The sequence below is a fragment of the Nomascus leucogenys genome, chromosome 12 (assembly GCF_006542625.1).
Source record: "Nomascus leucogenys isolate Asia chromosome 12, Asia_NLE_v1, whole genome shotgun sequence".
Classification (NCBI taxonomy): Eukaryota; Metazoa; Chordata; class Mammalia; order Primates; family Hylobatidae; genus Nomascus; species Nomascus leucogenys.
Window position 1 is genome coordinate 32,039,583 of NC_044392.1, and position 16,693 is coordinate 32,056,275.

At 38.0% G+C, this 16,693-nt stretch overlaps 1 protein-coding gene across 1 annotated transcript; it reads left to right on the plus strand.

Moving 5' to 3' along the window:
* Positions 1–4,573: 4,573 nt before the first annotated feature.
* Positions 4,574–16,366, plus strand: SELE (selectin E). Its single transcript, XM_030824001.1, has 14 exons — positions 4,574–4,682; positions 4,997–5,081; positions 5,659–6,042; positions 6,756–6,863; positions 8,067–8,252; positions 9,017–9,202; positions 9,316–9,504; positions 10,450–10,638; positions 10,768–10,956; positions 11,168–11,344; positions 11,886–11,993; positions 13,085–13,106; positions 13,212–13,284; positions 14,500–16,366. The coding sequence occupies exons 2-13, from the start codon at positions 5,045–5,047 to the stop codon at positions 13,267–13,269; spliced, it is 1,833 nt and encodes a 610-aa protein (XP_030679861.1). The 5' UTR covers positions 4,574–4,682; positions 4,997–5,044; the 3' UTR covers positions 13,270–13,284; positions 14,500–16,366.
* The last annotated feature ends 327 nt before the right edge of the window (positions 16,367–16,693 follow it).

Here is a 16,693-nt window from a genome sequence, read left to right on the forward strand (position 1 = left end):
CCCAGGTAAAAGAAACACAAATCACTGTAGGATCTGTGACCTGTGCTTTTTCCAAAGAGGGTTTTGGGAACTTCCATCTTCAGAGGGGAAAGAGCAAGCAGGAGGGGAAGAAAATAAACGAAAGATGGGTTGGCAATGAGGCAAGTGTTTATACTGTGGCAAGGCTCTGTAACACTCAGTGAGTCTACACCTTACATGTAAAAAGAAGGGACTAGAGGGAAATTATGCATTGATCTCATGCTCTATACAGCTACATTTTATATACGATAAAGTAAGCATGTGAAATTACAGGTATTTGGGAACAAAAGGAAGGCAGTTTTTGCATGACTCATTTCCCAAGCTTAACTTTCCCTTTGGCATAGTGAATTTGAGGTCTCAAGATTCTATTCTTCTTTCACAGTGTTTTTTATATCTCTCTCTATATATAGATATAAATATCTCTATATATCTATATTTATATATAAAAAATATATAAATGTCTATATTTACATATAAAAAATATATAAATATCTATATTTATATATATCTATATTTATATATAAAAATATATAAAAATATCTATATTTATATATAAAAATATATAAATATAGATATCTATATATATAGATATAACTATCTATATTTATATATAAATATAGATATAACTATCTATATTTATATATAAAATATATAACTATCTACATTTATATATAAAATATATAACTATCTATATTTATATATAAAAATATATAACTATATTTATATATAAAAATATATAACTATATTTATATATAAAAATATATAACTATATTTATATATAAAAATATATAACTATATTTATATATAAAAATATATAACTATATTTATATATAAAAATATATAACTATATTTATATATAAATATATATAACTATCTATATTTATATATAAAAATATATAACTATCTATATTTATATATAAAAATATATAACTATCTATATTTATATATAAAAATATATAAATATATATAAATAATATATATATTCTACATAGATAATATATTGTAATTATATATATATTCTACATATATTATATATATTCTACATTTAAGTTACTGTTATTCACCTATCTCTTCCACTCCTTATTTCTCTTATCCTTCCAATATTGGGTTTTCTCCCTGAAGCTTTCTCAATGTTAATTTAGAATAATCAGTTTGCCCTTTTACCTTAGAGAAAATTTGCTTTTGAATCAGGAACTTCTGGGAAGTGTGGCTTAGGGATCAACTTTACCTAGGCGTGGCTCCACCTGCCTTGCTTGTTTTTTCCTTTGTCCACTTTCTCTCTGCCTATGCACCGGAGATCCAGGGTCTGTTCTCACCGCATCCTCTCCCTACTGCTCGCTGTCCCTGGGGTCCCTTGCAGTCCCCGTGTCTCGGAACCCAGGACACAGCCATCTCAGTGGAGAGCTGTGATGGTCAAGGAGGTCTCAGGAAGAAGAGGGCAAGAAGAGTACAGGAAACTTGGGTAGAACAAGGAATCTTGGGGCATAACAACAAAAGAAATCGTGGTTTGGAGTAGCAGGTAAGTGAGTGGGCTCTGGATATCAACTGCCTGGTTTCAACCCTTAGCTCTGTGCTTTTGAATGAGATAAAATCCCCAGATTCTCAATTTCCTCATCTGTAAAACGGGGATAATAAGAGTCCCTATTTCATAGGCTGTTGTATGGATTAAATAATCAATAGGTGAACATACAAAATGCTCAGAACATGGCCTAGCACATAGTAAGCACTCAATAAATGCTAGAGATTATATTTGGGGATCCCGGACATATATATGTAAGTCAAATAGAAACTTCATCACCACTGGGGCTATTTTTAGATATCTTTGAACTAATTTTAAAAAGGGGAAGAGATAAACTATAAACTTAGTTATGAAAAATTCATAATAATAAAGGTAGTTATCTAGGGATGTTAACGACTAATTTCTATTTGCAAAATAATTATTAGGTACTTTATTGATATCAAAGAAAAATTGTTTTTTAAGATTTGGCTACACTATACATTTGACCATGCTTTTTAAAAATAGCAGATTATGTATTCATACTTTATTAAAAATAAAATACAGCCGGGTGCGGTGGCTCACGCTTGTAATCCCAGCACTTTGGGAGGCCGAGGCGGGCAGATCACGAGGTCAGGAGATCGAGACCACAGTGAAACCCCATCTCTACTAAAAATACAAAAAATTAGCCGGGCGTGGTGGTGGGTGCCTGTAGTCCCAGCTACTCGGAGAGGCTGAGGCAGGAGAATGGCGTGAATCCGGGAGGCAGAGCTTGCAGTGAGCCGAGATTGCGCCACTGCACTCCAGCCTGGGCGACAGAGCAAGACTCCATCTCAAAACAAACAAACAAAAAAAACAACAAAAAAAAACATACAGATAATGTATTAACCCATCTTGATATTCTGCCCTAAAATCTAAATAAATATTATATGAGTGATTACTCTTCTGAATTTATTGAAGCAACAACCACATTGAGCTAAGTAAAGTGGGATAAAGAATTGGAATAATGTCAGTATCTGGATCATGTAAGAGAGTGGGAAGGTGGGGGGAATAAATTCTATGCTTTTTGATAGGGGTTGAATTAAATTCGTTAATTATTTTTTTCTAATCAGTTGTCTTTTTTGGAATTTTTCTTCTCTTTTCTTGTTTTTCTTGGGTCTTGACATCTTCATGAACACAGAAAGACCAGTGCTAACAAGTAAAGAGAAAAATGAGGCTTTTACCACTACTCATTCAGGTATGCTGATAGTACATTTTTAGATAGACCTCCTATTTTAAAAAGCTGTAGATATAGAATATTAGCTTGACTTGAGCTCTGAAAACCTACAGAATATGGAAATTAAAATGATCCCCATTTACTGTTACCATCATTTAGATAGGATAAGATGCAGAGATGGGGAATGTATACAATCACCCAGAAGAAATGTCAAAATGAAGAGCAGGAATATAGGATACCACATACATCTCCTTCTGTTGCATTTGGAAACAAGTTTCTTTTCTTTTTCTTTTTTTGTTTTTTTTCTTTTTTTGGGATGGAATCTTGCTCTGTCGCCCATGCTGGAGTGCAATGGTGCAATTTCAGCTCACTGCAACCTCTGCCTCCTGGGTTCAAGCGATTCTCTTGCATCAGGCTCCCCAGTAGCTGGGATTACAGGCATGTGCCACTACACCCCGGCTAATTTTTGTATTTTTAGTAGAGATGGGGTTTCACCATATGGGCCAGGCTGGTCTGGAACTCCTGACCTCAGGTGATCCACCCACCTCAGCCTCCCAAAGTGCTGGGATTACAGGCATGAGCCACCACGCCTGGCCTAGAGACAAGTTTCTTTAAACTGTATTCTTGTTACTATAAAGGTGAAAAATTGGGAAATTGAAAAAAATTTGAAAATCTTGAAAATAATAATGAAGGATATAAAAATTATCCCAAATCCTGCCATCCAGAGTTAGTCACTGTTAACATTGTGGAAGAGTTTTTATTCTTTGCACATTAACATTTCAAAAATTTTAAACAAAATTTTGACCAATTAAATATGGATATATAGTTTTCCTTTTTATTCTTTTTCCTTTTTTTTTTTTTTTTTTTTTTTTTTAAGACAGAATTTCACTCGTTTCCCAGGCTGGAGTGCAATGGCATGATCTTGGCTCACTGCAACCTCCGCCTCCCGAGTTCAAGTGATTCTCCTGCCTCAGCCTCCCAAGTAGCTGGGATTACAGGCATGCGCCACCATGCCCAGCTAATTTTGTATTTTTAGTAGAGATGGTGTTTCTCCATGTTGGTCAGGCTGGTCTTGAACTCCCGGCCTCAGGTGATCCGCCTGCCTTGGCCTCCCAAAGTGCTGGGATTACAGGTGTGAGCCACCGTGCCTGGCCTCCTTTTTATTTTTTTCACTGAACAAACCATGAAACTTTCCCAGATGTAAATATCTATTTCCAATTTTTCTTAGTTTTTTAAAAAAATAAGGCATTATTTTAACCATTTGTGTGTTAGATATTATTTTTAGATAATATTTTAATTTAGGCATAACTGCTGTGCAAAATCTGAAGATTAACATCTACCTTGTAAGTCATTCCTCTGTGAGACACTGAATGTTAAATATGTTGAATTGGCAGGTGAAAAAGGAAGAAAAAATGAATAGTGATTGGTTATCCACAGCTACGAATGAGAAATTGAAGGCAGTAGACTATGGATGACAAACCTATTCTTGGTTTCCTTCTGTTTCTGAAATTCTAATTACTACCACAACTACATGAGAGACACTACTAACAAGCAAAGTTTTACAACTTTTTAAAGACATAGACTTTATGTTATTAGAATTAAAAATCATGCATTTGTGTCATATTAATAAAACTGCATATACGATATAAAGGCATGGACAAAGGTGAAGTAGCTTCAAGAGACAGAGTTTCTGACATCATTGTAATTTTAAGCATCGTGGATATTCCCGGGAAACTTTTTGGATGCCATTGGGGATTTCCTCTTTACTGGATGTGGACAATATCCTCCTATTATTCACAGGAAGCAATCCCTCCTATAAAAGGGCCTCAGCCGAAGTAGTGTTCAGCTGTTCTTGGCTGACTTCACATCAAAACTCCTATACTGACCTGAGACAGAGACAGCAGTGATACCCACCTGAGAGATCCTGTGTTTGAACAACTGCTTCCCAAAACGGTAAGTGCAGAACGCTTTATAAGGGCAGCCTTGGGCCATGAAACACAGATATGCAAAAGGCATTCTAATAAAAACCACATCGGTACAAGCTCTTATTGTATTGTAGCTAAAACCTGTCTTTTTTCTTTGACCAAAATGACGAAAATCTTAAAATTGGTTGGTTTATTCATTTGATTAAACTCTGAAATAAAGATTATGACACTAGAGTCCTTTACCCAAAACCTTAGGATGCTGCCTTAAATGTCATGGTAGAATAATGTAACTAGCTACCCAGGATTTCCTTCTCTAATTCATTTTGTGTTTTATCTCCCCAGGAAAGTATTTCAAGCCTAAACCTTTGGGTGAAAAGAACTCTTGAAGTCATGATTGCTTCACAGTTTCTCTCAGCTCTTACTTTGGGTAAGTCAGTGTCATTAGACCAGAATTTCTCATTCTTGCACTATAGATATTTCAGACTGAAATATCCTTGCTTGTTTGGGGCTGTCCTGCACAGGATATCTGGCAGCATCCTTGACCTCTACCTGCAATGTGTTCTTCCCTGGGCTTGGGGCCATTTACTTTATCTCTTGGTGTCTCCCTTTCCTTAAGTGTAAAGTGTGGATCATAAATGACCTATTTCCCAGATGCATCGTGAGGATTCAATAGCATGGTTCATGGAAAGTCCCTCATACAGTGCTTCTTGGTGCATACTAAGTGCTCGATAAAGCTTAGTTATTCTGATTATTATTCTACTACAAAATGGGTATACTGTAATGTTGTGAGTGAGTGCGGGTAAAACACCTAGTGGGTGGCCAGTCACAAAAGAGATAAACAATAAGTCGCTGTTTCTTCATACGTACCTCTTACTTTTGAAAAGATGAGAAAAGTCTGGGCCATGTCACAAACATTGCCAAAAATAAGACAATAAAAAGCACAGTTGTCAGAGTTAAACCACAGCAGCACCAAACTACCATTTCTTTTCTTTTTCTTCCACTAGTGCTTCTCATTAAAGAGGGTAGAGCCTGGTCTTACAACACCTCCAGGGAAGCTATGACTTATGACGAGGCCAGTGCTTATTGTCAGCAAAGGTACACGCATCTGGTTGCAATTCAAAACAAAGAAGAGATTGAGTACCTAAACTCCATATTGAGCTATTCACCAAGTTATTACTGGATTGGAATCAGAAAAGTCAACAATGTGTGGGTCTGGGTAGGAACCCAGAAACCTCTGACGGAAGAAGCCAAGAACTGGGCTCCAGGTGAACCCAACAATAGGCAAAAAGATGAGGACTGCGTGGAGATCTACATCAAGAGAGAAAAAGATGTGGGCATGTGGAATGATGAGAGGTGCAGCAAGAAGAAGCTTGCCCTATGCTACACAGGTAGGGAGTTTGCGGCAGCAGTGGGAGGTAGTTTCAGTGTGTGGGCATCTAGGCAAATTTACAGCATGCAAAAACTGCTCTCTATTGTGGTCATTTTATGTTCTAAAAGATTCTGTTTAACCGCTAAAGTTTCTCTCTTTTGCTGTTTTGTGTGAATGTGGGCAAGAATATATGGGTATGTGTATACATATATATGTATATATATACACACACACACATATATATACACACACATACATATATGTGTATATATATATAGCCAACAGTATTTATTATTTATATACATTTTATACATACACACGCATATATACACATATACACAGACATATATACACATATATGTGTGTGTGTGTATATATATAAAATATATATAAATACTGTAGGCAAATATGTAGTTCTTTACATATAAAAATGCACACACACAATACATATTTTAATTACTTGTTTATTTGTGGTAGGGGAACTGTCTTCAGAGTTTGTGAAGAAGTAAATTTTCTACGGTAGGTGCCAGCCACAGCTATACATTAGCATCAAGGTTTAGGATAGGTGGGCCTGAAACTCAGATTTGGAACTTTGTAAAACATTTCAGTTAAAGTCTATGGCACTCTGTAGCACTGCTGATGTCTCTGTTGCACACTGTTGATTCTAAAATCAAAGGCACTCAGTATAAGCACAGTAATAGTCCTCCTCATCATGCTTTGTATTTTCCGCAGCTGCCTGTACCAATACATCCTGCAGTGGCCACGGTGAATGTGTGGAGACCATCAATAATTACACTTGCAAGTGTGACCCTGGCTTCAGTGGACTCGAGTGTGAGCAAAGTAAGTCTGGTTCTCACCTCTTTCTTCACTTGAGATGGTAGCACCATCTCATGTCCTAGCTGGCATTAGAGTCAGGTCTGCATGCCTTCCCTTCCCTGGTGCAGATGGTGTCATGTGGTGATCGTGAGCTGAGACTATGAAGTCAGACCCATCTGGGTTTGAGTCCTAGATTCACCAGTTATTTATTTTGGCACCTTGACAAGATAGTTTAACTCTCTATGTCAGTTTTCTCATTGTAAAATGAGGATAATAATAGTGTGACCTTCATAGGCTCATGGTTACATGGTGCCTGGCACACAGGACACATTCAATAAACCGTAGTTCTGTGTCCCTGCAAGGAACATATACTCACATCATCTAGGTGGTAACAAGACGTTGCAGTAGAAATGAGTAAGTTACAGAGTCCAGGGTATCTTGGTTCATGCTCTGGCTCTGTAATGACTAGCTGTGTAGCATGCAGCAAGTCGCTTCAATGAAATGAGGTCTCAGTTCCTAAATTTGTACATTAAGAGAGTTAGATTAGCTTCTCTCCAAGATTCCTTAGCACAGCGTTGTGCAGTAGAGCTTTTGTGATAATGGAAATGTTCCATAGCTGTGCTTTCCAGTGTGTAGCTGTGAGCCACATGTGGTTATTGACTACTTGAAATGTGGCTGGTGACACCGAGGAACTGAATTTTAAATGTCATTTGATTTCAACGAATTCAAGTTTAAATTTGAGTAGCCACACATAGATAGTGGCTACTATAGTAGACAGTGCAGCATTAGGGTTTTAAAATTTGTAATGTATTCTAGTACTTAAATTTGAAACATAGCTTTGTGGATGGTTCTCACCCTGAGTGGAAGCTTACCGTAGTATTTTTAGCAGTTGCGAGAAAAGTAACAAGAAATTTGTTGTGGTACCTAAGTTTGCTGTGTTTGTTCATAAAATTTGAGCAGTTTTGAGGTAAACACAATTACACTACTCTCCCCATATCACTCAATATTTCTTTTTTATGGTTGCCGTCACTGCTTTTTTGTTGTTGTTATGGATCAGTGTTTTCATGAATAAAAGAAAAGGGGTAGAATTACAGTCAATTTTACATATTCCATTAGAAATTTTATAAATTTTTAAACTAAAAAAAACCAAACTGTAGTTCCAGTTTCCAGTGTTCTTATCTGTTAAAGGTGAGAGATGAGCAGAACTGATTTGGGTTTCTTTTTCAGTTGTGAACTGTACAGCCCCGGAATCCCCTGAGCATGGAAGCCTGGTTTGCAGTCACCCACTGGGAAACTTCAGCTACAATTCTTCTTGCTCTGTCAGCTGTGATAGGGGCTACCTGCCAAGCAGCATGGAGACCACGCAGTGTATGTCCTCTGGAGAATGGAGTGCTCCTATTCCAGCCTGCAATGGTAAATCCCTCTGAGAATGCACAGAACGTTCTCTAACTTATCTCTCATTGCTTCTGTTTTTTAATCCAACTTACATTTTCAAAACTTCAGGGAAAGTTTTTTGTTTTTGTTTTTGTTTTTAATACAACTCGTTCTCTCAGCCAATGTATACTGCCAACCCAGTACCTGCTTGGGTTGAGAGAGGTTTTTTTAATTCTATGCTTGAAATGGGTGTTTCTGAGGCTCTGGTGATTTGTAAGGGAGACCATAAAACAATAAAGCTCTAGAAATCTCAATGGATTTCTCATCTTCTTTCCCTGTTTAATTTTTCCAAGCCATGGGACTAACTTAAGACCATGATAGTCAAGCAGTCTTAGTATCTCTTTTTCTCTCTTAATTTTATCTTTCTGAACCAGAGGCCAAAAAAAAAAGAAAAATCAGTTCTTCAGGCTCTGATGGGCTAAAATAAATGAATAGCTTGTGTATGTCAGTACTAGTCATAACTCCTAATCTGGAATCTATTTTTTTTTAATTTTTACCTCACGTAAACAATAACATAGATTAGAGACCACTCAGCATAGGCAAAGTGAAAATCAGAAAAGATAGACTATCCATGAAAAAGAATAAAAGCTTTTATTCTGTCTGTGCATGTCCCTAAGAATTGACATAGGACTTTGGGATACACCCTTTGAAGGCAGCTGCCTCACTCTGTTATGCACCCAGCTCAATAGGAAGTGAAAAGATCATTCTTCTGTAAAATTCATGGTGCTCTTTCAAATCCGCAGTGGTTGAGTGTGATGCTGTGACAAATCCAGCCAATGGGTTCGTGGAATGTTTCCCAAACCCTGGAAGCTTCCCGTGGAACACAACCTGTACATTTGACTGTGAAGAAGGATTTGAACTAATGGGAGCCCAGAGCCTTCAGTGTACCTCATCTGGGAATTGGGACAACGAGATGCCAATGTGTAAAGGTAGAGTTGCTCCACATGGAGACTTACTGTGAACATTCTTTCTCTCAACCCATACTGGAAATGGGCAAGCTAATTCTAGGCCATGCTAATATCAATGGGTATATTTGTTACAGCTGTGACATGCAAGGCCATCCGCCAGCCTCAGAATGGCTCTGTGAGGTGCAGCCATTCCCCTGCTGGAGAGTTCACCTTCAAATCATCCTGCAACTTCACCTGTGAGGAAGGCTTCATGTTGCAGGGACCAGCCCAGGTTGAATGCACCACTCAAGGGCAGTGGACACAGCAAATCCCAGTTTGTGAAGGTAAGCTTGAGATCCTTCGATTTATACTTTCTTAAAGAACAACCATCTTCAAACTTGGACAATGAAAAAAAAAAAAAACCAATACCCACTTTAACTATAGAAATCAGATTTGATAAGCAACACTCATATCTTTGAGATTCATTTAAAAGAACTAAAGTTTGGCCAGGGAAAGGATCATATGTGTTAAGAATGAATCCTTTGCTGGTTTTTTTTAACTGTGATGTGCTGATGAAACTTTATAGACATTAGCATGGAATAGACAGAATTCTTAATCTAAAGGAATCATATTAGAAAATTCGGAAAGCAGAATAATGAGAACATGATTTGAATGTAAAACTCTCATCACACCTGTCTTCTGAAATGGCTCATAATTAGCAGTGATGAGACTGTTTCAAGCATGGTGTCAGCTGCAGAGATAGTATTGATACATATATAAGCAGTAAACTTTAATTCACTTTAAAGTGAGAGCAAGGATATTGAAAACAAGCAGTTTTTACTATCAGGCACTGGCCTTCTCCTAGCCAAAGCCAGCACAGAATGATTTCCAGTAGCAAAACATTATAACACAAAAACCAAACTGCAAAACAGACAAATTTTATAGGGGTTTTTTCTTTTCTTTCTTTTTGGCACCATCTATAAACATCCATGACCCATATGTTGTCCTCAGACTGTGTGAAATATTTCCCTTTACCATAATTTATTTTGTGTGTTAGAAGAACAGTGCTCAGGAACTAATGTTCTGATTAATTAGTCTTTTAATTAGTGCCACGATCAGTGAGGGGCTGAAATTCAAAGAAAACACAGCCACCTTCCCATTTGTCCAGGGAATTATAAAGAATCTTCAGTTCTCCAAGTGTTGCTTGAATGAACTGGGTTCACTCAACAAATGCCAAGTAGTCTCCAGTTCCACTGCAATATTTTCTGACCATCATTTTGATGTCTCAGCTTTCCAGTGCATGGCCTTGTCCAACCCTGAACGAGGCTACATGAATTGTCTTCCTAGTGCTTCTGGCAGTTTCCATAATGGGTCCAGCTGTGAGTTCTCCTGTGAGCAGGGTTTTGTGTTGAAGGGATCTGAAAGGCTCCAATGTGGCCCCACAGGGGAGTGGGACAACGAGAAGCCCACATGTGAAGGTACAGTCTTTGTTTTTATTTTATTTTAAGATATAAAAACTATTGAAGAGCTTAGGAACTTGGTTACCTTGGGAAACGTATTGCTGGAGATGCAAACAAACTTCTAAAGTGCCCTCTCCTGTGTTCCAGCTGTGAGATGCAATGCTGTCCACCAGCCCCCGAAGGGTTTGGTGAGGTGTGCTCATTCCCCTATTGGAGAATTCACCTACAAGTCCTCTTGTGCCTTCAGCTGTGAGGAGGGGTTTGAATTACATGGATCAACTCAACTTGAGTGCACATCTCAGGGACAATGGACAGAAGAGATTCCTTCCTGCCAAGGTAGAATTGAGTGCAGACTTTTTTAGGGTACAGGTCAAATGCTTCATAAGTTTCTGAACCTAGATTGCTCCAAGGGGGTTTGGTCCTAATTTCCTACATGCTGAAAACTAAGTAGTGCTTACACATTACATTTATTGTTGACTTTAAACAAGTTTTAGAAGTTTTCCAGTAGATTTTTCTGAAACTCTGCCTGTGTACCTAACATTTGCAGTGGTAAAATGTTCAAGCCTGGCAGTTCCGGGAAAGATCAACATGAGCTGCAGTGGGGAGCCCGTGTTTGGCACTGTGTGCGAGTTCACCTGTCCTGAAGGATGGACGCTCAATGGCTCTGCAGCTCTGACATGTAGTGCCACAGGACACTGGTCTGGCATGCTACCTACCTGTGAAGGTGATGCATTGATTGATGGTGGTTGTCTGGGGATTAAAGAGAAAAAGGGGGAGCTATCTTGTTACAGTAATCAACTATTCATTATATCCAAACCAGAAAGGTCACCCAGGTTGACAAGTTGTGGATATTAAGTTGTATGGGGACAGAGAAAAAACAGAAGTTGCATGTTGATGGAATGGGTAGAATTTTGACAACTGGAAAAAGGAGACAGAGAGAGGAGAGGAGAAAGGGGAAATGGAAAATAAGAGGGAGTGAGAGCAAGAGAGCAAGCAAGTGCAGTGTTTATTCACCAAGGTGTGGTGTGGTATGTGAATGAGCTTGGCAAGTTAGAGTTCTGCCTGCCAATGGTGGAAATAACTTCAAAGGTGGCTTGGAGCAGATCTCAAAGGCCTGTAATGCCGCATCTCTGCTTCTTGTATTAAACTAGATAGCTCTTCTGCTCCTAGTAATGAATGTACAGAAAAAAGGCCAAAGGGACAGGATGGAGAGACTTTAACATCAATTCCTCCTCATGACATTTCTTCGTCTCTTGTTTCCTTAGCTCCCACTGAGTCCAACATTCCCTTGGTAGCTGGACTTTCTGCTGCTGGACTCTCCCTCCTGACATTAGCACCATTTCTCCTCTGGCTTCGGAAATGCTTTCGGAAAGGTGAGGGAGTTTATGAATGTACTTCAAAAATGTTTTTGAAAATACATTTCTTTCTCATTGATAAGTCACGGTCTTGCTTACTAATTTAAACAATAATTAGAATCTGGATAAAATGCGGTATAATTAAGCAGAAGTCTTAAGAAAAGAGTTAGTAGTACAACTCAGTTTGGGAAGAGTTTTAGGAAATAAAAATGTTAGTCGTGCCTAATATTGTACAACTCCAGGGGGTGCTATTCATGTTGAATTATATAATGCCTCCAGGAATTGTGCAATGAGACTGCCATGATGAGAGCTCTAAGGAAAATGGATAAAATTCTTCCTAAGGAGATTTATTTGGAGTACAGGCTTAAATTTGGGAGTATCTCATAAGGAATATGCAAGCACATCTGACTACACTCATGGTTTGTTTGGCTTACATGTTTAAGAGTGCTTAAAACATTTTTGAGTTAAGTTCTGACATTTACAAAATAGGAAGTCTCACATTTAAATTAAGACTTTGGGCTTCTCAAGAGAGATTGGGAGCTGATGGCCGGGCACGGTGGCTCACGCCTGTAATCCCAGCACTTTGGGAGGCTGAGGCAGGCGGATCACGAGGTCAGGAGATCGAGACCATCCTGGTTAACACGGTGAAACCCCGTCTCTACTAAAAATACAAAAAAAAATTAGCCGGGCGTGGTGGCGGGCGCCTGTAGTCCCAGCTACTCGGGAGGCTGAGGCAGGAGAATGGCGTGAACCCGGGAGATGGAGCTTGCAGGGAGCCAAGATTGCACCACTGCACTCCAGCCTGGGTGAAAGAGCGAGACTCTGTCTCAAAAAAAAAAAAAAAAAAAAAAAGATTGGGAACTGAATCAGGCAAGATGACCCCATAGCTATTTGCTGGCATTAGGAAGCTGCTATGCCCTTTGGATGGCTGTGCACTTTGCATTTTACCCTAGATGCCACCGAGCCATGCTTGTGCTCTGATTATTACAGAGGCCCTGAAGCATCGAGTTTGCAACACTTGATGAATTAAGTCATATTGTATTTGGATTTAATATACCCTTAAAAGTCATTTAGTCTGAATTAATGGTTGTTTGTCTTTTCTTTCGCAGCAAAGAAATTTGTTCCTGCCAGGTAAGTTGCATTCTTATACAAAGCATGCCATTGAACATTCCACATGTTTTTCTCTCTTCATGTTGGAAGACAGTGCTTTACCTAGTGTTCTCATGTATTCCACAGCAGCTGCCAAAGCCTTGAATCAGATGGAAGCTACCAAAAGCCTTCTTACATCCTTTAAGTTCAAAAGAATCAGGTAAGACTTATAAATCACAAATGGTTATGAGAGATGTATCTTCTCTACATGCTCTATTTCTCCTTGAACCCTCCAAACTTGCCAATGTCTTAGGGAGGGAGCAGGGGAGAAATCATCTGGGTATTGTTCTGGAAAGTTGTTTTATTTTTTGTAGAAGGAGAGGAAAGAAACAGATCCTGCTTTATTGTGTAATTTCATTTATGATAGACAATAATAATGAAGATAGCTGACCCTTACATTGCACTCACTATATTCTAGGAATTTTTCTAAGCTAGAAACTCTGAGATAAGGGCTGTTACTATATTTCTTATCTTTTCTTTTTACTTTTTTTTTAAATTTTGAGTCTTATTCTGTTGCCCAGACTGGAGTGCAGTGGTATGATCTTGGCTCACTGCCACCTCCGCCTCCTGGGTTCAAGCAATTCTCCTGCCTCAGCCTCCTGAATAGCTGGGATTACAGGTGCCCGCCACCACACCCAGCTAATTTTTGTATTTTTAGTAGAGATTTTCTATTTTTTCGTCATGTTGGCCAGGCTGGTCTCATACTCCTGATCTGCCTGTCTTGGCCTCCCAAAGTGCTGGGATTACAGGTGTGAGCCACTGGGCCTGGCCTGTTACTTTATTTCTTATCATACAGATGAAGAAAATGAGACAGAGAGAAGTTAAGTAAATTGCCTGAAATCTCAAAGCTAGTAAGTGGTGTAGCCAGGATTCAAACCCTGGCAGTCTGGTTCTAAAATTTGTGTTCTTAACTACTCTGACCTGCTTTGAGAGAATTTGGAAAGGTAAAGACCCTCTGAATACTTTTTAAAAAATTAAAATAACTTTTTTTGTGTGTGCGGTTTTAAGTTTACAGAAAAATTGAGCAGAAAACACAAAGAGTTCCAACATATCTCCTTACCACCCCCTCCAATTCCCCCTGTTATTAACATCTTATATTAGTGTTACAACTGATGGGCCAATATTGATACATTATTATTCATTAATGTCCACAGGCTACACTAGAATTCACTCTGTGTTGTATATTCTGCAGGTTTTGACAGATGTATAATAAGTATCCATCATCACTGTTCTAACTGAATAGAATTCGATGTTCCTACATGGTCTATCCTAGTGAGAGTGTATACAGTGGTCTGTGTTAGAAGGTACATTTTGTTGTCCTGATCAGTATGCAGAATATTAAGTGTTCTGATGACATGCATGTTTATATTTACAGAAACACAGGTGCATCTGGGGAACTAGAGGGATACACTGAAGTTAACAGAGACAGATAACTCTCCTCAGGTCTCCGGCCCTTCTTGCCTACTATGCCAGATGCCTTTATGGCTGAAACCACAACACCCATCACCACTTCAATAGATCAAAGTCCAGTCGGCAAGGACAGCCTTCAACTGAAAAGACTCAGTGTTCCCTTTTCTACTCTCAGGATCAAGAAAGTGTTGGCTAATGAATGGAAAGGGTATTTTCTTCCAAGCAAAGGTGAAGAGACCAAGACTCTGAAATCTCAGAATTCCTTTTCTAACTCTCCTTTGCTCGCTGTAAAATCTTGGCACAGAAACACAATATTTTGTGGCTTTCTTTCTTTTGCCCTTCACAGTGTTTCGACAGCTGATTACACAGTTGCTGTCATAAGAATGAATAATAATTATCAAGAGTTTAGAGGAAAAGAATGACTAAAAATATTATAACTTAAAAAAATGACAGATGTTGAATGCCCACAGGCAAATGCATGGAGGGTTGTTAACGGTGCAAATCCTACTGAATGCTCTGTGCGAGGGTTACTATGCACAATTTAATCACTTTCATCCCTATGGGATTCAGTGCTTCTTAAAGAGTTCTTAAGGATTGTGATATTTTTACTTGCATTGAATATATTATAATCTTCCATAATTCTTCATTCAATACAAGTGTTGTAGGGACTTAAAAAACTTGTAAATGTTGTCAACTATGATATGGTAAAAGTTACTTATTCTAGATTACCCCCTTGTTGTTTATTAACAAATTATGTTACATCTGTTATAAATTTATCTCAAAAAGGGAAACTATTGTCCCCTAGGAAGGCATGATGTTAACCAGAATAAAGTTCTGAGTGTTTTTACTGCAGTTGTTTTTTGAAAACATGGTAGAATTGGAGAGTAAAAACTGAATGGAAGGTTTATATATTGTCAGGTATTTTTTCAGAACTGTGTGGTTTCCATGATGAAAAACTTCCATGAGGCCAAATGTTTTGAACTAATAAAAGCGTAAATGCAAACACACGAAGGTATAATTTTATGAATGTCTTTGTTGGAAAAGAATACAGAAAGATGGATGTGCTTTGCATTCCTACAAAGATGTTTGTCAGATGTGATATGTAAACATAATCCTTGTATATTATGGAAGATTTTAAATTCATAGTAGAAACTCACCATGTAAAAGAGTCATCTGGTAGATTTTTAATGAATGAAGATGTCTAATAGTTATTCCCTATTTGTTTTCTTCTGTATGTTAGGGTGCTCTGGAGAGGAATGCCTGTGTGAGCAAGCATTTATGTTTATTTATAAGCAGATTTAACAATTCCAAAGGAATCTCCAGTTTTCAGTTGATGACTGGCAATGAGAAATTCTCAGTCAGTAATTGCCAAAGCTGCTCTAGCCTTGAGGAGTGTGAGAATCAAAACTCTCCTACACTTCCATTAACTTAGCATGTGTTGAAAAAAAAGTTTCAGAGAAGTTCTGGCTGAACACTGGCAATGACAAAGCCAACAGTCAAAACAGAGATGTGATAAGAATCAGAACAGCAGAGGTTCTTTTAAAGGGGCAGAAAAACTCTGGGAAATAAGAGAACAACTACTGTGATCAGGCTATGTATGGAATACATTGTTATTTTCTTTGAAATTGTTTAAGTGTTGTAAATATTTATGTAAACTGCAATAGAAATTAGCTGTGTGAAATACCAATGTGGTTTGTGTTTGAGTTTTATTGAGAATTTTAAATTATAACTTAAAATATTTTATAATTTTTAAAGTATATATTTATTTAAGCTTATGTCAGACCTATTTGACATGACACTATAAAGGTTGACAATAAATGTGCTTATGTTTATCTCTGTGTTAAGGTCCTTTCTTAGAAATTTTATTTAGATAAAACTCACATGCCATAAAACGCACCCTTTAAAAATGTATGTGATTGTACAGCTATCACCATTGTTTAACTCCAGAAGATTTCTATCACCCTGATAAAACATTATTTCTCAGTGTGTCTGTGAGAGTATTTCCGAAGAGATTAGTATTTAATTGGTAGACTAAGAAGATTGCGTTCACCAATGTGGGTGGCCATGATCCAACCCATTGAGGCCCTGTGTAGAGCAAAAAGAGTGAATTCACTCTCTTTTTAAGCTGGGACACCCATCTTCTCCTGCCCTCCAACACT